Source organism: Protopterus annectens, chromosome 1.part2 (assembly GCF_019279795.1).
Source record: "Protopterus annectens isolate FY-2018-M chromosome 1.part2, PAN1.0, whole genome shotgun sequence".
In the NCBI taxonomy this organism is placed as follows: domain Eukaryota; kingdom Metazoa; phylum Chordata; order Ceratodontiformes; family Protopteridae; genus Protopterus; species Protopterus annectens.
In genome coordinates this window covers 105,827,456-105,848,049 of record NC_056727.1, presented here as the reverse complement: position 1 = coordinate 105,848,049, position 20,594 = coordinate 105,827,456, and the positions used below count along the sequence as shown (strand labels likewise).

Here is a 20,594-nt window from a genome sequence, read left to right as displayed (position 1 = left end):
GCGAGAGAGAGTTAAGAAGAACAGAAGCAATAAAGCCTGAGCAGTATCTTAAGGATATGGTATAGAAGTAGAGAAGGAGTTAGAAGAGCCTTAGGATCTTGCAGTCTGTGAGGAGATTGAAATGTGACAAAAAGAGGAAGACCTGAGCATTAGGCAGGGATTATGCAGGAGCAGATCTATGTATTTTTTAGATGATTTTTTAAAGAAGCTTTGAAATGGGTTAGGCCAGGCATAGACCTAGTAGCTAGTGGTAGTGAATTCCAAAGTATAGAGATAGAGTATGAATACAGAGAGTGACCAGGTTTTCTTGTGAGTTTTGAGATAGCTAAGAGAGTTTTGTCTTCTGATTGTATGGATCGATTTGGTGTGTAAAGTGTGACTAGACCGGCTAGTGCAGGGCAGGCAGTAGGCTTGAAAATAAGGTTGCGTAAGGTGGATAGCTGAATAAAGGCAAGTTTGTTGGGGAGTTCAAGCCAGTTTAATTCTAGGAGTGGTTTAGAGTGGTGTGTGTGATATTTAGAGTTTGTGGCAAACTTTGCAACATTTTTGTAGCACTGTTCCAACTTGCTTAGGGTAGAATTTTGTAAGTTAGTTAAGACAGGGGGACCATAAAGAAGGGAGGGAAGTATAAATGTTTTGGCAAGGGTAGTTTTGGTTGCTGCAGTAAAGAAATGTTTGCTTCCATATGAGAGTCCCAGTTTTTGGTAAGTTTTCTTTATATTTTGCTGTACATGGGGGTCAAATGACAGTTTATTGTCAATGATAACACCTAGAAGTTTGGTTTCCTGCACTATTTCTATGAAAGTGTTGTCAGATGCAAGGATGTTGAAATGATCAGTGACAGGAGAGGTGTTTTAGGGATGAAAGAGTACTGGTTTTCTCTTCTTTGGATTAAGAAAGAGTTGGGCATTTCTTAGCCAGGATTAGACTGCAGTAAAGGACTGTTGAGTTTTTGAAAGTAGTTCTGGTAGTGATTGAGCTGTGCAGATTATGGTGGAATCATCAGCATACCGAATGAGGGTCCCAGGGTGAGAGGCAGTGTGAAGGTTGTTTTGGAAAATGTTGAAGAGTAGGGTTCCTAGGATGGAGCCTTGGGAGACTCCAGTAGGGCTGTGGAAGGAAGGGAGAGAGTTCATTGGACCACTTCACTGCTTGTTTACGATCCTTGAGGTAGCTCTGAAACCATTTTACTGTGTTATGTGAGAAGCCTAGGTTAGACAGTGTGTTCAAAAGTAAGGGGTGAGACACTGTGTCAAAGGCCTTGGAGAGATCAAGGAATACTGAGGCTGTATAGCATCCTGCATCTCTGGCCTTGTTCATGGTGTCTGTAAAAGATAATAGCTATAGCTGTGCTGTGGCTAGGTCGGAAGCCATGTTGGGTTTTGGTTAAAAGCTTGTTTTGCAATAGATATTGCATTACCTGCTGATGGATACCTTTCTCGTGAATTTTGGATATGGGTGACAAGAGATATAGGACGGAAACTGGAAGGATCAAAAGAGTTGCCTCCTCTGTGGATGGGGGTGATGTGAGATTGTTCCCATATGGTAGGTACTTCTGATTCGGATAAAGACCTATTTACAAAGATACTGACTGGGTAGGCGACTGAGTTAGCAGCCAGTTTGAGGTAGTATGGGGAGGATATTATCAGCTGAGGTAGAGCAGGGTTTTAGTTTTTGTAGCAGTTTCTTAATGGTGTCAGTAGGTATAGGCTGAAATAAGAATGGGGTTTGTATGACATTTTGTTGAGTAGGGGGGTTAGTTATGACAGGGTTAGAAGTAGTCGATGGCCTGAGGTTGGTGTCTGAATAGGTTGAAGGGTGGGGGGGTCCAGCATTAGGGGTGTTAGTTAATAAGTCCGAAATTAATTTTATGAAGTGCTTGTTAAAGTTTTTGGCTATTGGTGATGGAGGGATATCTGGTGATAGGGTGTGCTCTCCATTTCTTCCAGGGTTAATTAGAGAAGATATGGAGTGCCAAAATTTACTGGGGTTGATTTTACGCTGGAGTTGAAGCTGGGAATAATATGACTTCTTATCTCTGTTGATTAGTGTTGTCACTTTGTTACGTCGTGTTTTGAAATTAACATGATTTTGTTCATTTTTGTTTTGTTTCCAGGTTGACCAGGCTAGGTCCCTTTGCTTCCTCAGGTGTTTGTTTACATTCCTTAGAAAGCCACGGTGCTGAGTTCTTTTTGAATCTTTTCATACGAATGCGAGCTAGTGTATCAAGTATGTGAAGGAAGGTGCTATTAAAGTATAGTACAGCATCATTAAGGGGTAGTTGTTTAAGGGGTTTCCAGTCTATTTCCTGTAGGAGATTGTTGAATTTATGCTGACAAAAATTAGTTGAGTTCCTAACTGATTTTATAGTGTGTACTCATAGTTGTTGGGAGTTTGCTCTAAGGGAATAAACTGGCAGATGATTGCTCAGAGAGTTAGACAGTGTACAAGAAGAGGGGTAATTGGCAGGGTGGAATACTAGAATCCAGTCTAAGGTGGACTGGTAGGTAAGATCTTTTTTGTATCTTGTTGGAGCATTGATAAGCTGAGAAAAAACATACAGATTTATACTATTTGTGGGGAAGTCGTAAGCTATGGTTTGCCAATATATATTTACGTCTCCTAAGATTATTCTTTTAAGGTTTATTTTTTGGGATGTCCATGACAAAATATTTTCCAGCACTGGTATATTGTTTCCTGGTGGGATATATATTACTATTTAAACAAAAAGTTGGCACTTACCACATCCCAGACCTATGGTGACAGGCTGTATTGGTATGAGCTCACAAAGGAGGAGGGATGACATCAGATGTAAATTTTAGACTCATCATTGTGATCAGTATTATATATACAAATCACAGTCATTACAGAGCTTATTCCATGATGATATAAGGGGCCCACTTCTGTTTAATATGAAACAGTGTGGGTTTGTTAAGGGGATACACTTTGCTCTCTAAACCTTATGAAATTCTTTAAACAGGTAACAGCAGCACCCAAGGAATGACTGACAGTAAAATGCTTATCTTACTCAAGCAAAGGCATTCAACAGTATTGCAAATAATGGAATAACTGGCAAAATAAAAGCATTAAATATCAGTGGGTAAAACACTGGCTAAGGCAGCTGCATATAATTCAAGGTGGGGGGATTATTTGTATATCCCAATGAGGAGAGGGGTTAATGGTGGTGTCTCACAAGGCTCTGTATTGGGGTAACTTCTTTTTGCTATCTTATTCTCAGATATAAACAGGAGATGAGCTGTGAACACACAGATGGTATTGGCAATGATATGATTTTTAATGTCAGCAAATGTCATGAAAATAAGCCTGGGGTGCACCCATGTCTCTTATGGACAGGGGCAGTCTGCAAAATACTCAAAGGAATAGGTGCAAACCTAAGCCATCATCTAGCCCTTAAGGATCAAAAACTGGGCAAAATTCAGGTAATAACAGCTAGGCTTGTAAGGGCTCTTACACCATTAGCCTAGTAATATATGAACCTATGAAAAAGAAGAAATTATGATTAAAAATGTAATGGACAAGTCTTAAAAAGATATTATCAATGAACTTTTAAGGATAAAAGTGGACAACAGTTTTAACTGGCCTATGAGTACGTGCCAAGTCAGAAAATCATACTCTGTAGCCTATCTAATTCTAAAAAGCCTGTCTAACATGGCATCACTTTGTATCTCAATGATCTGACCTATTACAGAATACAGTACTGTGTTTTAAAGCCTTCAAGCAAGTCACCTGAAACAATTTAAAATGTACAAGGATTATTTAACTATAAAACCCATGGGAATGGAAAACCTGGACTACTTAGAAAAACTTCAGAAATTGTCTTTATATTCTATTTCTTATAAATTTCTCAGATATGACCTCTGCATCTTCTATAAGGCAATATCTAATCTGGTTTCTTTTTGACATCCTATGCCTGAAATGCACTGCTGGGAAACTAACACAGGGAGCAGGGAGCCTAATACTAAAACATATACACAGCAAAAAATGTGATAAACATATTACATAGCACCTTTCAAGGTTATGCAGTAAGCTCCTCCCTTATGCGCATACAAAGTCAGTTGTAAATATTGTGTAGTCTGGCAGTTAATGCAGAAGACTAAAGCACTGAGCTGTTAATGAGCTGCTTCCTTTGCCAAGGGTACATGGTTTAAGTCCTTCGACCTTCATTTATGTACTATAAAACTCAGATCAAGTCATTTAACCAGACAGAGCTCCTAGGTCACCCCCTGAAAACAGGTAATTTGTCTGGTGGGCTTACTTCGTCATTAAATACATAAAATAAAACAGGGAGTAGAAAATAGCAGCATGGGGTTATGTCACTCAAAATTCTCAAAGACCAATAGTTTTTAAGCTTGACAATCCAACCTATGAATCTTGAACATATGAACAAATCATTTCCTCAGGGGCGGCTCGTGGCATCGGGCTGCCGGACTGCAGCCCCCTCAGCTAGACAGCTGAGTATTTAGTTTATTTTATTTTTAATGTAAAAAAAAAAAAAAATTAAAATCTGTTCTTTAAAACTTTAAATTTCGAGTCCGCGACTCAAAATTACGCGCATGCGCATTGCGCGCTTCTAGCGCAACAGCGTTTTTTTTTTTTTTTTTTATTCTTGCTGCAATGTTTTGATTGCAGCCCGGGGGAGCAAAGAAGGCATCATTGTGATGCCCAGAACTCCCCAGAAGTCTATGCGGTTGAGACACAAACCGCATAGACATGGAAGGGGCTCGGACTGCGACGTCCGCAGGCACGTCATGACGTGCTTGCTGGGCAAATACTGCTGATTGGTTGTCGCTCTCTTCCCGGGCTTTATGTGCTGGGAAAAGAGCGAGAATCAGTCAGTCAGTTTTCGGCATTGGACCTGATCATATTGTAAACTTTTTTTCCGGCTATAGTATAGTTTGATTGAAAACATTTTTTTTTTGGCACAAGACAAATTATTTTTAAAGTACACAGAGAGCAATGCAATCAGGAGGACTGTGGTGGATTTATTTGCAAATTAATTGCTGCTTCTTTCAGGCTGTTCTGGAATCAAAACAGGTGAGTTACTATTTATTTCATTACTTAATTATTTAATTTAAGTAGTTTGCTCAGCACAAAGGTATGAGGGGTCAGTATATAAGTAAGAGTGTAAATGGTTTTGTCTCCTATGTGGCGCATATTGAGAAAATGTTCCAGTGTGTTTATTAGCGTGGTGGCATGTATGTGTCCTTGTTGTGTGTATATGTGGTACATAATTCTACACAGTGTTGGTGTTGTGTACTGTTGGTGTGTTTGTTTTTCAATGTGCGATCTCAACAAATGCTGATTTAGTGAATTGAATTTCATCAAATCGGAAGAAAGCCAGTAGCAATACTTCTTCTGTCAGCTTTCTGATTCTTTAATGTTTTTGTTTTAATATGCTGATTTTGCTTTGAGAATGCTTGAAGTCACACATGCAAAGTACATCACAGTATTTTTTAGTTACTTATTATTATTAATTATTGTTATTGTAGTTTACTTTTTAGATAGGTTTGGCTAAAATCCATTGGCATTGCTGAATATTCTGGTGTGCAGCCATGATTTTTAAAACTGCACATCAATTTCTATATTATCGCTCGGATAATTTGCTTATCATTTCATAGGCACTATTGAAGACCCATTTGCCGAGGACTGTTCAGTCAGGTTCTACGAACCAAGCAGAACTTTAGAACTAGTTTATTTATTTTTTTGTGGGAGGCCATTCACCATATTCTCCACTCTACTGTCTAGTGTAATTAATCCTCTTTGAGGTCACCAAACCTGAGAGTAAGTTATAAAAAAAGAGATGTTCCATTTGGTCTTCAGTGACTCAGTCCAAATTGTATCAACTATATAACTTTATTTTATTAGTTCTGTTGGTAAAACTAATTTGTTGACAATAGTAGTAAAGTTAAGGTTAGAGGAAGTGAATCAAACCCACCATCCTTACTCTGCCGATTGGTGCAGACTGGGACCCATATGGAGGTAACCATAATGATCAGAATCTCTACAGAAGGGTACCACACAAGGAGGTGACATGGGTCACCAGAAGTTAAAGAAGTAACTCCTGATAAGGCATCACATTCTTCAGGGTAAACCTAGAAGATGTAAGGGATTTAGGTGTTAGATCCCTGTTTGGTAGCAGGTCTTAAAGGGACAATGGGTAATGTTTTTTCTGTGGGGCTACTTATTTATGCCATGCTTTAGTGTAGAGAGCACTCCAGCATGGATTTCAATATATAGTGAAACACCTGGCACAACTCTTAAGGCTTTGGCTTCACTGGGGACTGGGAATCCATTTGAGGGAGGGGGTGCAGACCTCTTTTATCATAATGGCCTGCATCTGCATGGCAGGACAGCATGAATCCTTAGTTAAAGGTTTACATGTTTCATCAGTAAGCATTTAAGCTAGCTAATAGGGAGGCACAAAAAGCATCAGGGAAAGCATGACCATTTCCCTTAAAAAGGTTGTGGATAATGTGCCATTAAATAAATGAGGGGTGGGAGGGATATGTACTCGATATTAATAATGCAGTAAAACTTGCCAGACAGCAGAATGGATAAGCACCAGTGCCCACTATCTAGGCAAAAGCTGTCTTATGTAGCCCAGAAGGTTACATCTATTTGCTACTCTTGAGCTTCAGCATGTACTTCTGGGTCTGGTTTCTTCAAGTTTCTGTTGCAGCCTATGTGGGTCTGAACAAGTCACATAACCAGCAGGTGCCTGCAGTCTCCCCTATACAGGTGTACTTATGTCTAGTGGGATTACCTGCTTAACAAATGAACAAAATGAAAATAAAAGTAAAAATAAAATGTAGTGACTTTGATAGGAAAACTGTGTTTCCATATTGTAGTGGTACAGGAAATGTACACAGAGAACTGTGATTTGAATATAAATGCACCAAAATATATAAGGCACTGGGATAATAAATGAAAAATAAAAAAAGAAGGGGTAACCCTATATGAAGTAAACAACTCAAAGCAGCAGAATAGATGAATAAACATGGAGGTGAGGAGACACTTGACATCCTACTGGAGACTTAAAGTGGTGGCATAGTCCCCATGGGTTTGAATATAAAACAGCTCCTTATGATGCAAAAAGCAGGTAAGAAAACATCAGATTGTATCCTTCAGATGGTGAAGGAAATTGAAGTAATTCTGATAGATGACTTTAATATGCTTGATACTAATTGGATCACTTTAGCTGAAGTCACACCCAAGAATGGGGTCCTTCTTTATACCTAACAAGGAGCAGGTCTCAGAGTATAAGAACTAATGCCTTCTTATAGGTTCATGGGTAAGTACTAGGCTAGTTGCTCTTGTGGGCCATTTTAAGCCTGTCCAGTTTCCCATTTTGTGCTCAAAATAACTTATCCCATTTGGTTACAGATTGGCCTTACCTATCCCATGGCTGATGACTACATATTACCCTTATGAGAATAACTGAAACCATACCATAGATAATTTGAGGGGACCCATGCATGAGATAAATTATTTAGGAACTGCCATTAGTAGCAGAGGGGCAGTCCTGGGATAAATTTTCTGTTTCCCATCCATAGATCTAAGTTTTGCTTGAATATGAAGAGGGATGAACTTTGTTTTATGTGGCTGGGAGGCTGTTCCATAAGAGTGGTATCCTCTGGGAGATAAACCTGTCCCTGCAAACCACTCTGATGTGGGTAGAAGATGTTTTGATCCCCAATTGAGTATTTTTGATGCCATTTGACTTGCTGATGTGCAGTAAATCCATCAGTAATGGGTCAGAGGATATCTTGTATGCCAGACACAAGTTGCCTCTTAGTAGTCTGTAGGATACTGAATTTAGTGACAGGGCTTTGAGTTGATCTATGTAGGACATTTTGTTTAGGCCTTGTATTCTTTTAGTAAGGTATCTCATGGGCATTCCAGTTGTTGCATGTGTCTGGACAGATACATGGTAAAGGGACATTGTATTCAATGACTGGTCTAATGAGGGCTGAGTAAAAGGGGACAATGACATCCATAGATCTAGACACAATCCCTTTTTTAATAAGCTGTGGAATATAAAAGGGCTTAATTACAACAATAGGCACATGTTGTTCAAAAGTTAGATCACTGTCCACATAAGTTCCCAAATCCTGAACAAACGGGTTAATTCTTAGGGGCATATTTTCACTGTGGAAGTCCATATGGTAGATGACTTCCAAAGGTACAGTAGTATATTTTTTGACATTTAGTTTCAGCCATAATTTTGGCCCCAGTTATTTATTTGAAACAAACCTTCCTGCAGAATGGCTAAGTCATCTAGGGATTCACTGACTGCTCCTAGCTTGCACTCATTTGCAAACATAGTCAGACAAAGCTCTTTGGTATTGACTTTTACTTCAGAAAAGTAGATGCCAAACAGGAGATGTCCCAGCACATAACCCTGGGGAACTCCAGTGGTGACTGATCTCTTTTCAAAGGTAACTTCCCTTATATTGATTATTTGCATCCTATCTGTAAGACAGTTGGCAATCCCGTGGGTGGCTTTGGGGTTTATTGCTAGTTTGTTTAGCTTTTTTACTATGCCTGAGTGGGGAATTGTCTCAAAAGCTTTGGTGAGGCTGAGGTACTTGGTGTGTACTAGTAAAAGAGCAGTGTTGGATTTGGTGTTCTCAGATGTGAAGAAGAGAGTAGGATCTTAGATCTGTCCTTGGCAGCCACATGGAAGCTCTCTGAACAGTGTTGTTTCAAACAGTTTAACTGCAAACTTTGTCAATCAAATGTGAAATTCCTTAGCTTTGGTTAGTAGATTTTTCACAAGCTTGGGTAATATCTCAGACAAGTCTAGCAGGCAGGTATGAATAAGAATGTACACTAGAGAGGCAATGTGGTTAAGGATGGCACCTTTTCAGAAGGCCAAAGTGAAATATAAGAAAAGTATAAGAAGTAATGAAGCAAATGTTATATGAGCTTCAGTAGCAGGCATTTTGGCTAGGGCATTGCTGAACTTCCCCAACTCTTAACAACAGGTGCAGTGGGATCTTTTACCTCCACCTGAGACACTAACTCAGGCAGATGAGACCTTGGTTTAAAGTCACATCCAAAAGACCTCGTACTCAGGAATGAAGTAGCCCCCTTATGCCTTATGCTGCGCTGTAGTGCCAGCAATTAATCTACCTGGTGTGAGAACTGAACCCACAGCTTTCCGCACCTTCTTTCTTGTAGGCCTAACACCAAAGCAAACACAAACAAATAATTGCAGGTACCTGTTAACTGTAATCGTGCTAATAATAGAATATATACCAACTCTGAGACTGTGGTTCCTCAAAGTATCCTACCTACACTGAAGCACAGCATTCTTGTATCTAAAAGTAATACAGATGTAGGGGGCACAGCCCCCATACTGGGGGAACACTGAAATATACAACAACATTTTTGAAATTTCCTGTTATTCTGCTTGAATCTCAGTGTATTTTCAGTGTTGGCAGCTACATTACAGCATACGGTATTTCTGATAGAGAGCTAATAAATGCAATTTAAGTCTCAGTACCTGCAATCTTCAACATTCAATATGCATCACTTAATTAGGCAACATTTCATATCTGTGAAATAAAGAATACTGCACTGAAATATAAATATGGTATCCTAAATGTATTCTATCCAGACTCTTACCTCAATGTCCCTCCTAAACTGTGATTTCATCAATTCTTCTTGCTGTTTTTCAAAGCTATCCAGGCTCTTAGGTCTTAGTGGTGACCCTGGCAGAGACTGGCAGAATATATCATTCACTGGTGAAGATTTGAACCTGTACAGAATAAAATCAGTGTAAGCATTATGAAATGACTGAACTCATCTCAGGTACAAGCAAATACTGTTTCATACATACGTTTGTAAGTTCAAGTGTTAATGTTAATATGGCTGTTAGATAATGAACAGCCATACAAACATAAACTTTCAATTAAAAAATTGAGCAGCATTTACATAATGAGCTTAAATGTACTTCTTTCACAGATGCAAGTTAACATTCACATGCTATATGTGGTAGACCTACAGCACAGTTCACCTTTCACTTGTAATAATGTAACATTTTGTGCAAACTTTCAATGTTAGAAATAGTCAACATGGACAATACTTTGCACAGATATCTCTTATGTAACCTGCTTTTTGTCTGATGTACTACAACATTACATATATTTCTTAAGCTATGTTGAACATTTTTTATCACTTTTTGTCATATTTTATAATGCTTTTACCAAATCGTAAGGGTAGATGCTGAAAAGGGCCCTGTACCAATCTAGTCACCCAATAGGCTGATAAATAAATAAATTGCAAGTCAAAATGAATAGAACCCATTAAAATCATGTTATGTACAGTGGTCTGCACTGCCTGTAATACACAGTACATACGTACTGAGTCAAATAACGTGACCCACATGGTCTCACATCCTGAGTAATGGCACAAAATATAATAGGATACTGATGAAACTGTCCATAAAAAAATGGTCTACATCTAATTTTTTCAGCAATCCTGATATGCCAATATTAAACAGCGTCAGAAGAAACTGAAAGTAAGTTTTTCATCTTCTGCCAAAAATGATTTCAAATCCACTAGCTTGTAACCTCTCCTTTCGGGTCAATCGGTCTGCAGACTTTAAATATGGGTCTGGATCTATAAATCATATTTGTTCTCGACTGCAATCAGAATTTAAAAAAAACTTGAAAAGGTACACTGTCCTATATTTTTGCCTGTCACTGATGAAGAAACCCTTAAAGTTTATAACATATAAGCTTCAAAACAGAGAAAATAAGAATACTGCAAAGATGAAGCAAACTCTTAAGATTACTGTGAGACTGTCATTTATTAGTCATTTGTTCTTTATCAGGGCACAGTGTTTCAGATTTGAATGTTGATCAAATTACTGAATTAATGAAGTAAATAAGACTGCAACTTTGGTGAGCTTCATGATTCTTTAGTGTAAGACAAAATCATATATGGTATAAGAAATGATCAGTCAAGGGGAGACTACTGAGAAAATTAGACTTAACATTAAGCATGTAATAACAGTAAGTGAAATTATCTATTCAATTAAAACAGTTCAGTGAAGAATTTCAGGTGTTTAGAGGGGGTTGTGTAACAGAAAAAAACTACAAATCAGTTAAAAGAAAGAGTAAAACTGAGTTATGAGTTTTAAAATTTCTGGAAAGAATAAGAAATGAGTCTAATATTCACAGATAAAGCCTTGCAAAGATGTAGTTATAAACCTGATAAATAGAAAAGTCCTGCTATAAATAAAATCTGCAAAATCAATGGCTAAAGAAATTATTTTGCTTAAGTGAGAAAGAAAGAAACTAATGTACAATTGAACAATTTCACGCCCTGATGCAGATTCAGTACAATAAGCTATATTTGAGTATGCTTTCTGTTGAGAAATATGCACAGTGTTTTAACTGTGTGCAAAATATAAGTCACAAGAAAAACTATTTGGAATTCTAGGAAATGATCAGAATTAAAGAGTGAAATACATGTAGTGACACAGAGGGATGAAGCCCTGCCTATAGCCCAGGTAACCAGAGTCTGACACTGGTACTTGACCGAGATGGAATGGAAGATGGGTGTCACCATCCTGAGGCTTGAGGGTGTATGTTGAAAGGAGCGGTCTTGATCATCAAGCTCTAGTGGAGGCCAGGATTACTGGGTGGGGAAGCCAGGTAAGGCAAAGAGGTCTGACTGCACAAGGACTTTGGGTGGACACCTCCTTAAAGGCCACACTTCACAGCCTGCCCAGACCACCAAACAGAATGCTGGGGGCTTAGAAAAAAAACTGTGAGCTGTAGTATGATGGCTTATTGCCTAGCCCCATCCCACTTGGAGGTTTGGGTAGAAACATCCACAGAATGCAATCACTTGGAGTTTTAGCCAGGCCTGTGAGAAGGGCTCTCCTAAAATGGCAAACTCTTCCCTAGTATGGGAACTTTCAGGGAAGTGTCACAGATGTGCCTGAAATTAGTGGTATGTGAGTGGAGCAAAAAAAAAAAAGTGCAAAGTACTAACTAGGTGGTGCAGCAGATTGGAATGTCTACTCAAAGAGCAGAAGTGTTGGGTGAGAAAGAAAGCAACCAGAATCTATTACTGAGTAAACTGGTTACTTATACACAGCATCATGCAAAACCAAAGGATCAGAAACTGCTTATAAAAGAATATAAGAAATAAAAAATGCAGAGGTCTACTTCAGATAGTTGTTATTGTGAATGCAGCTGCCATGTACAGTACAGTAGAGTACATTATATTACCAATCAAGCTGTACAGAATAGCTTATGACATACAGACATGCAAGAGAGGAAGGTAGTGCCTATGCATCACAGGGCATAGTGGTATGACAGTGACATGCAATGAGAGGCAAAAAAGTTGAGACAGGACAGTTACTGTAGTCTGCTACACAGAATCCTCTGAAGCAGATGTTCCTCAAGATGTCTGCTTTGTCTCATAAGGGTGAATTCCATCTCTCTCACTAATGCCTTTTTTCTCTTTCATCAGCTGAATTCTATTCAGGCTGGATTATAGCAAGAAACTGCTCCATTGAGATTGTTGGACACTCAAGTGGGGGAATCAGGTGGTAGTGCCAGGACAGATTCTGGGTCTTTGGTAAGTTGTGGTCCATCAGTTCTGTAGCAGAAAGGGAAAATAGGCACTGACTATTTCTCCTTGTGCAAACATTTCTAAGTTCAGCATGGACATCCCTTGGCATAGGTCCACTCCACAAAATCTGCCACTGCCTTGGCTCTGTCAAGCATCAGGGAGGCTATTTCAAAGGATAGTACTACTTATGGGGAGTGGGGTGGAATGCCAGTGCCAGCAGAATATTCATCAGTGTTGTCACAGAAACTGCTTTTGTGTATGTTGACAGATGATTTTGCCCAGGTAGAAAAGTCAGTCTTTTATGGAAGCACTGTGTTTGTTCCTCTGCACTGTTGGATAGCAGCTCTCTCAAGGTCTGCCAGGATGTATTATGGCTTTAGGTCTGCAGTGTCCTGCTCCACTAGCTTTGTCAGTACTTGTCACATGCAACTATATGCCCATTTGCAAGCCCTCAGCAACAAACAGTACACAAGGAAAACAGACCAGTTACTGTCTCATATGCCAACCCATCCATGTTGCATGTCAGCTGCTGACATTTGGCATTGTGGTAGGGAAGGTGCCACCACCAAGGATCAGTTTGGCACTACACAGGTCTCTTATGTTAGCAGCCATGGTCAACACAGGCAATGAGTTATCCCTTGTCGAAGTTCTTGCTGAAGTATGCCACAAAGCATCTACTCTTTAGCAAGCACTGTTTAGGTGTCATGTCCTCTGTATTTAGTTGCTGAGTGTTTTTATGCTGCTATGCCTTCTGTCAAGCCCAAGAGATGCTTCCCCTGATGGTCTAGGTGCACAGCATAGCTTGTATTACATCATTCTCAGTCTCAGCCACAGCTGTTTGTATTATATGAGAGGGTTTGTTTTGCAATGTCAGTTCTTCGAGTGATGCATTCTGTGGAAAAACAGCAGAAGGAAAGTTTTGAAAGGGAAATTGAATGCAAAAAAAAGTTTAACATTAGTATCTATGCACACAACTGAAATAAACTGGACATACAAATTAAATCTAATGTAAGACAAGATCAGGAAGTTATTGAAGAAAATGTATATAAAATATTGAGCATAATAGGAAACTATATTACACACATACAAGATATGCTAGAAGTAAAGATATACAAATTGATAAACTGTGTGCAGATTCTAAAATTTAGACTTAGACACAACAAACTGTAGATAAATTTAAGAAATTTTATGCAAAACAGTTTGGCTCCACAAAGGAGAGAGAATTTGTGCTAGTAACATGCAGGTAAAGTGCAGTCATGTAAGAATCTGCCATAACAGTAGATGTCCTACTTATCACTGTTACAGTATTCATTACTATTGGGATAGCCTTCCAAGGTATATAAGTGATGTACGAGAAGGACAAAACCCTCAGATCTGAATTGCCACAGAAAAACAGGAACAATAGAAAAGGGACAAAATAACATTGCATATGCACATCAAGAAAAAAAAGGGAAAAAAATCCCCTCAGCCAGGAAAGAAAAAGGAAACCCAACAGAGGAAAAGAGGGAGTGACAGAATACTGCCACAGTGATGAGTAAAACAACTACTGCTACGCAAGTTCTTACACAACCGTACTATGTCCTTCCTTAATCACTAATGTGTAAGTCCTACAGCTACTGAAGAGATTGGGAGGAGGAAAAAGGAACTAAGGAGCCCTCCAAAAAAAAAAAAAAAACACACAAATGATGGACCTTGCAAAACCTGCTCTGGCCATACAAAACACATCTAATTAATAGAGATAAGTAAAAGTATAAACAGAGGACCAAACTGCAGCCTCTAGAATGGATTGAGCATAGAGACCCAAACAGAAGCAAGCAAGCTTTTTCCCAGTAACAAAAAGAAATGGCTTCAGAAATTCAAGAAGAAATGGGTTGCTAGGAAACTGCCACACCCAACTTCTTATCTTGAAGAGAAACAAAAAGATGTTCAAATTTCCTAATGTCCATCATATTGTCTAAGTAGTGTCTTCAATGTATGCAAATCTAAACAATGAAGAACCCCCCTCACGTTTATTTGAGGTGACAAACAAGGACAAATCATTTGACACAGTAAGAGACACTGAAAAAACAAAAAGGAGGAACGTCCGTAAGAGACTGATGTTCAGAGACTCTGGACTGAAATCAGAGCTGCAAACAGCAACACAGTTTTCCACCTACACTATTTTAAAGAGAAAAAGGCTGCTGGGTCAAAGGGGTGGGGGCTGGGTCAGTTTTTCTAGAACATAGTTTAGGTCCCAAGGAGAAGGAGGAATAACCGGCTTTCTTGGGTGACTAATATGAAGGATGCCTTTAGAAACAATTTGACCTCAAAACTAGAAGAAACTGGTGGATCCAACAGCAGCACAGGCAAGACAAATGATCTTTAAAAAGAAGTTATGTACTTACCATAAAGTTCCATCTGTGCTGTCCATGTTCATTCTTCCTCAGCTGTTGGGTTCAGATCCAATCCTCGGACCTGACTTGGCCGTTACTTTAGCTCGTGGCAACCAAAAAGCTCTCGAGCTCCTCCCTTACCCATAATGCACCAGCCCTTAACATACCTCAGATCTTGCTTGCTGTTTTTACATAAAATAGAAAGAACTCCTATAAATTTCCTAAGAAAATAAGCCATATCTGGAGCTCAACATTAAGGACTGTGATGTCCTTATAAACTCTCATTCTTATCCATTGTCAAAAAGGTTGGGAATTGGTGGGTGGGAAGTTGAAGATTGAAAATGGACAACATAGATGGAACATTATGGCAAGTATATAACTTCTTTACCTGATGTCAATTTTCATTTTTTCCTCAACTGTCGGGACAGAGCCCCCAGCTATCTAAGTCCTGGGTAGACTCTAATCAAGGATATTCCTGAGCACAGTTGAGCCAAAGGCTGCTCTTCCCCTTGACACCAGATCCAGTTTGTGATGAGTAATAAAGGTATGAGGCTTGGTTCAAGTTGCTGCTGCACATATGTCATCCATGGAAGCCCTGGATAGGAACACTGAAGAAGTTGCCATGGGCTTAGCTGAATGGGTTCTAAGAGGTTTTGGTAAGGAAAGACTCAGTTTGTTGTAGATAAAAAAATATGCAATCTGTCAGCCTTCTGGCTAAAGTTATCTTTGCAACTGATTTTCCCAATTTAGAATCTGCAAAGGACACAATAATTGATCAGTCTTCCTAATATCTCTCATTCTATGTAGGAAAAACATAATTGTCAGTGGACATACAATAAATATAAAACATATTCACCTTTGTTTGCAAATTTAGGAAATAATACTGGCAGATTAATGGATTGGTTAATACAGGATTCTGACACCACCTTAGGAAGGAAAGAAGCATTGGTATGTAATGTTACTCTATCCTTATGAAAAATAAACTACAGAGGTTTAGCAGACAATGCCTGAAGTTCTGAAATTCTTCTAGCAGAAGTAATCTTCTTCTTCTTTCGGCTTTTCCCGGTTAGGGGTTGCCACAGTGGATTACCTGTCCACTCATGATTGGCAGTGGAGTTTTACGGTGTCGAGTTGCCAGCCTGGCACCCAGCCTTCCACAGAAGGCACACACATGCACGCACTCATGCCTAGGACCAATATAAAGTGTCCAATCCACCTACAGCATGTCTTTGGGATGTGGGAGGAAACTGGAGCACCTGGAGGAAACTCACACAATCACAGGGAGGACATGCAGACTCCACACAGAAGGCACCCCAGACGAGGATCAAACCGAAGAGCCTCTTGCTGTGAGGTGGCAACGCTAACCGCTGCAACACCGCAGCCGCCCTTTCTAGCAGAAGTAATAGCCACTAGAAAAGTAGTTTTCCAGGTCAGGTATTTTAGATCACATTTAGCTGCTAGTTAAAATAAGGAATGAATTAAGGCCTGCAGTACTAAATTTAAATCCTATTGTGGAGTATGATCTTTATATGGAGGCCTTAGCAAGAGTGTGCCTCTCAAAAATGGTTTACAAAGCTTAGATGAAGCCAAGGAAGAATTCTCAAATCCAATATGGAATTTAGAGATTGCTGCTAACTGAACTCTAATTGTCGAGGAGATAACTTCCCTCATTAAAAAATGTTGCCAAAAATGCCAGGACAGTTTGTACAGGAGCTGAGAAGGAGTCAATGTTTCTGCTGCACCCAAAAAACAAACCTCTTCCATTTGCTTCTGTAAAGTTTTCTTGTAGATGCCTTATGAGAAGATAAAATTATGTGACAGACTGGGGAAGAGAGTATCAGTTGTAAGGCTATTATGGGAATTGGAGAAACCATGCTGCTAGCTTGAGGTTTGAGAAATCCAGACAAATCATGCCTGCTGGGTAAGACAGAAAGTCTGGAATTCGATCCAGAACCCAAGGTGGGTAAAGTTAGATGAGGCCAAAGGAAAGGGAACCAAATCTGTTGAGGCCAAGAAGAGGAATGAGGATAACTTTGCTCTTCAACCAGACAGCTTTCTGTATCAAATTGGGAATTGGAGGAGTTAGGGGTAAGCACAGAGAAGACCGGAGAGCTAATTGTGGAGTAGAGTGTCCCTTGGTGATTTCCCCAGTGGGGGAATCAGGGCAAAAAAACTACTACAACTGTTGTTTAGGGGAGATGTAAAAAGATCACAGCAAGGTTGGCTCCATTGACAGAAAATCATATCTGTCACTTTCCTGTTGAGAGACCACTCGTGAGGTAGTAGAATGGACTTGCTGACTTTGTCTGGGCTTCCCCAAAATGTGTGCTGCTAACGTAGTTGAAATAAATCACCCACTACCACACTCTGAGGGTTTCTTGACACAAGGGGCAAGACCTGGTCCCCCCTTGTTTGTTGATGTACCAAACTACTAACATGTTGTCTGTCTGGATCACAACCGTCCCAAAAGGGAGAGAGTCTTGGAGTGCCTGCAATGTGAAGAGCACTGCTCTCACTTCCAGGACAATGATATGCGTATTGGCCTCTTCAGGGGACCAAGTGCCTTGGACTGTTTTCCCCAGGAATTGCCCCCCCCCCCCCAATCTGGGAAGTGTTCACGGCCACTATAGCCTTGAGCTGAGGGAGGATGAAAGGACAACCTTGTAGAACCTGAGCTGATCGAATCCACCACCAAAGGTATTTCTTTACATGCCTGAGTCCTTCTTATTTGTGCTGAACTGCTTTGGTAAAATATCGACCACTATGTTGCTAGCGTGCACTGAAGAACTGTCATATGAAATCTTGCTAGAAGAACTAAAATTATGGCCGCTGAGATTGACCACAAAGCTTAAAGAACCAACAGGGCTGAAAGTTTGGTACTGTGAACTATTTTCCTGACCTGAAATCTGATAGTATGCATTCTTGAGAGAGGAAGAGAATATGTCAATACCATGTTGAAAACCACTCCTTTAAATTCCAATGTTTGAGACAGTTCTAAATGAGACTTCTTGTAATTTATGGTTATCATCAGATAGGAACCAGTCTGGAGTACCTAATCTCCTGCTCTTATTAGTAGATGCCTGGTCAGGGCAGTAATGAGCCAGTCATCTAAGTATATAAACACTGAGAATTTCTGCAGTCTCAAGTGAGGTGCTACCACTGCCATGCATTTGGTGAACATCCTGGTGACTGTGATGAGGCTAAAGGGCAGTATTCTGAACTGGAAATACCTTCTGGATTGCCTGTTCATTTTTATGTGATAATATACGTCCTGAAGGTTATTGAGCACATCCAGTCATCCTTACTCAAAAAGGGCAGAATGGACGGAACTGTCACCATCCAAAACTGTGCGTCAAACTGACTTGTTCAAGTTGCTGAGATCCAGAACTGGTCTCCAGTTCCCTGTTTTCTTTGGCACTAAAAGAATCTTGAGTAAATTCCAGACTCTATCTGGTCTGGTGGAACTTCTTGAATGACTCTTTCTAGCAGCTTTAGCATTTCTAGTGCTGCTCCATTTCTCTGATTGGGTGGGACATCAGGGAATTTGTATACAGATGGAGGTGGAAGGGAAACCTCTGGAAACAATCCTTTACATCCACATATCTTTTGTGATGTTTAGCCAAGCTCTCTGGTGCAGGGATAACCAATCCCAGATTGTCTCCAGAGGGGGACAATCGGGCCTCCTTTCATTAGCGCTTGTAGGATTTGTCAGAGAAAGAATATCTAGACACTTGGTTCTGCGGACCTCCTCTGCCGCGCAGGCAGCATCTTCCATTTGAGTTCCCCCTCTGCACCTGGGAGAACTATCTCCATATGGATCTTGGAAAGGACCCTGGGACTTTCTGAAGTACTTCTTTCGACCACCTCATTGGTTTTTTGAGGGGTCAAAAAACATACACCCACTGCAGAGAGGGTCTTTCCATCTTTCTCACACCTGGAGACTGTGTCCTACACTTTCGGGTGAAACAATGAGCTGCCATCAAAAGGTGCATTTATGAATGAGGACTTGAAGGACTCCGCAAAATCATACAAGCACATCCAGGCATGCTTCCTATTGGAAATGGCTGATTCCGCTGCTCTTGAGGTACCTTCACAGCTGCATGAGAGGTAAGCCTCATGGATGAATTAGAAATGGATTGAAGAGTTTCCAGCTGTGAAGCGACAGAAGTCTGAGTCTCAGCAGTAGTGCTCCCAGAAAGGAATTTTGACATTTCCTTAATTAAGTCCCTTTGCAGTCTTGTAAAGTGTGCCAGGTAGTTCAGTGACCTAAGGGCAAAGGTCAATGAAGCATACACATGCTTCCCAAATCTGTCCAATGCCTAGACTGTCTGTTAGGGCAATGGACAGAGGAACTCTCTTCAGCAAGTTCCTTCCTGGTGGCCGTTGCCATGATCATGGCATCTATGACACCCCCTTACTCCAGGATTCTCTACCTACAGGTGGAGCCAAAATCCAATCTGGTCTCTTGGGAATTGGCTCAAATGAGTCAGGCTCCTTCCAGGCCCACCTAGAGATCAAATCAATAAGCTCATTGGCAGGCAGAGTACCCCAGAAGGTAGATGGGCCAGCTCCAAAGGCTTCCAGGAATACCGATTCCTCTGGAGAAGGATTATCAAAGGACCAACCACCTCTCTGCTTAAGGATCTCAAGAATGTCTCCAAATGAGACGCCCTCACGAGGTGATCTTGGGGACCCTTCTTCATCAAAATCAGTATCCTTGGTGACGGACTTCTGAGGGGAGTCCAAGTGACTCCTCTTGCACTTCTTCTTCCTAGCTACTTGCTCAGTGGGATGTTCGAGTGAAATATCTGAAGAGGCTGTAAATCCCTGCTGAGTGACCTGGAGACTTTGAGCTGGCTGTCCATGTGGTCTACAATGATTTAGCTTTAGATGATGAGACAGGTGGGATCCACAGGGAAGATCCAAAGGGGTAGGATCCATCCATCCTGGTGAAGCAGACAATGCTCTCTTCACTACCTCAAAGGCAGAATGCTCCAGGAAGAAGGAAGAAAATAGAGCTGAGAAGTCAGACTTCTGACCCATTGATTTCCCCCTGCCTCGAAGGCAATCTACCCGAAGCAAAAGTTGGAACCGAGCTGTCCAATGTTGAGGCTCCAAGGGGTAGAGATGGCTCTGAAAACTTCTGAGTCAACTCCAATACCTTGGACTCAACAGGGGTGCTTCGACAAACCAATCAGTAAAAACTAAAAGAAAAATTTAGCCAAGTTACACTTTCCACTGTGTGACGCCTTACAACCTCTTGCATTAGAGGTAACATGGGATATATGTGATATATGCAAATCATCCCATGCAAAGTTTGTTTGTGCGACTTTGTTACTCATTGTTTTAGTTCGTTAGTTGGGATATTTTGCAGACGCCCTAATGGTCATGGACATCAGCTGGGTACGACAACCCTGTGTTTCCAATTGCTAGACAAACATCATACTTATGCTGTGCTGACGAGGCCATACAAAGGCCGAAACATGAAAATCCACATCTAGTGGGGGTTGGCTTTGTTGGCCTGAATCTGTCCATAACAGACTTAAAAAGGTAAAAAAAAAAAGTCATGTACATTCAGAACTGCCATACAGCTGAAACACCTGATGT

The 20,594-nt window shown here is 40.4% G+C and overlaps 1 protein-coding gene across 1 annotated transcript in view; it reads right to left on the bottom strand.

Annotated features, from left to right (window-relative positions):
* ERLEC1 (endoplasmic reticulum lectin 1) overlaps positions 1 to 20,594 on the bottom strand; it is a 1,331,813-nt gene that overhangs the window by 587,805 nt on the left and 723,414 nt on the right. Inside the window, exon 9 of the mRNA XM_044055082.1 lies at positions 9,652 to 9,784. Within this exon, the coding sequence (XP_043911017.1) occupies positions 9,652 to 9,784 (133 nt within the window). The remainder of the gene's footprint in view (positions 1 to 9,651; positions 9,785 to 20,594) is intronic.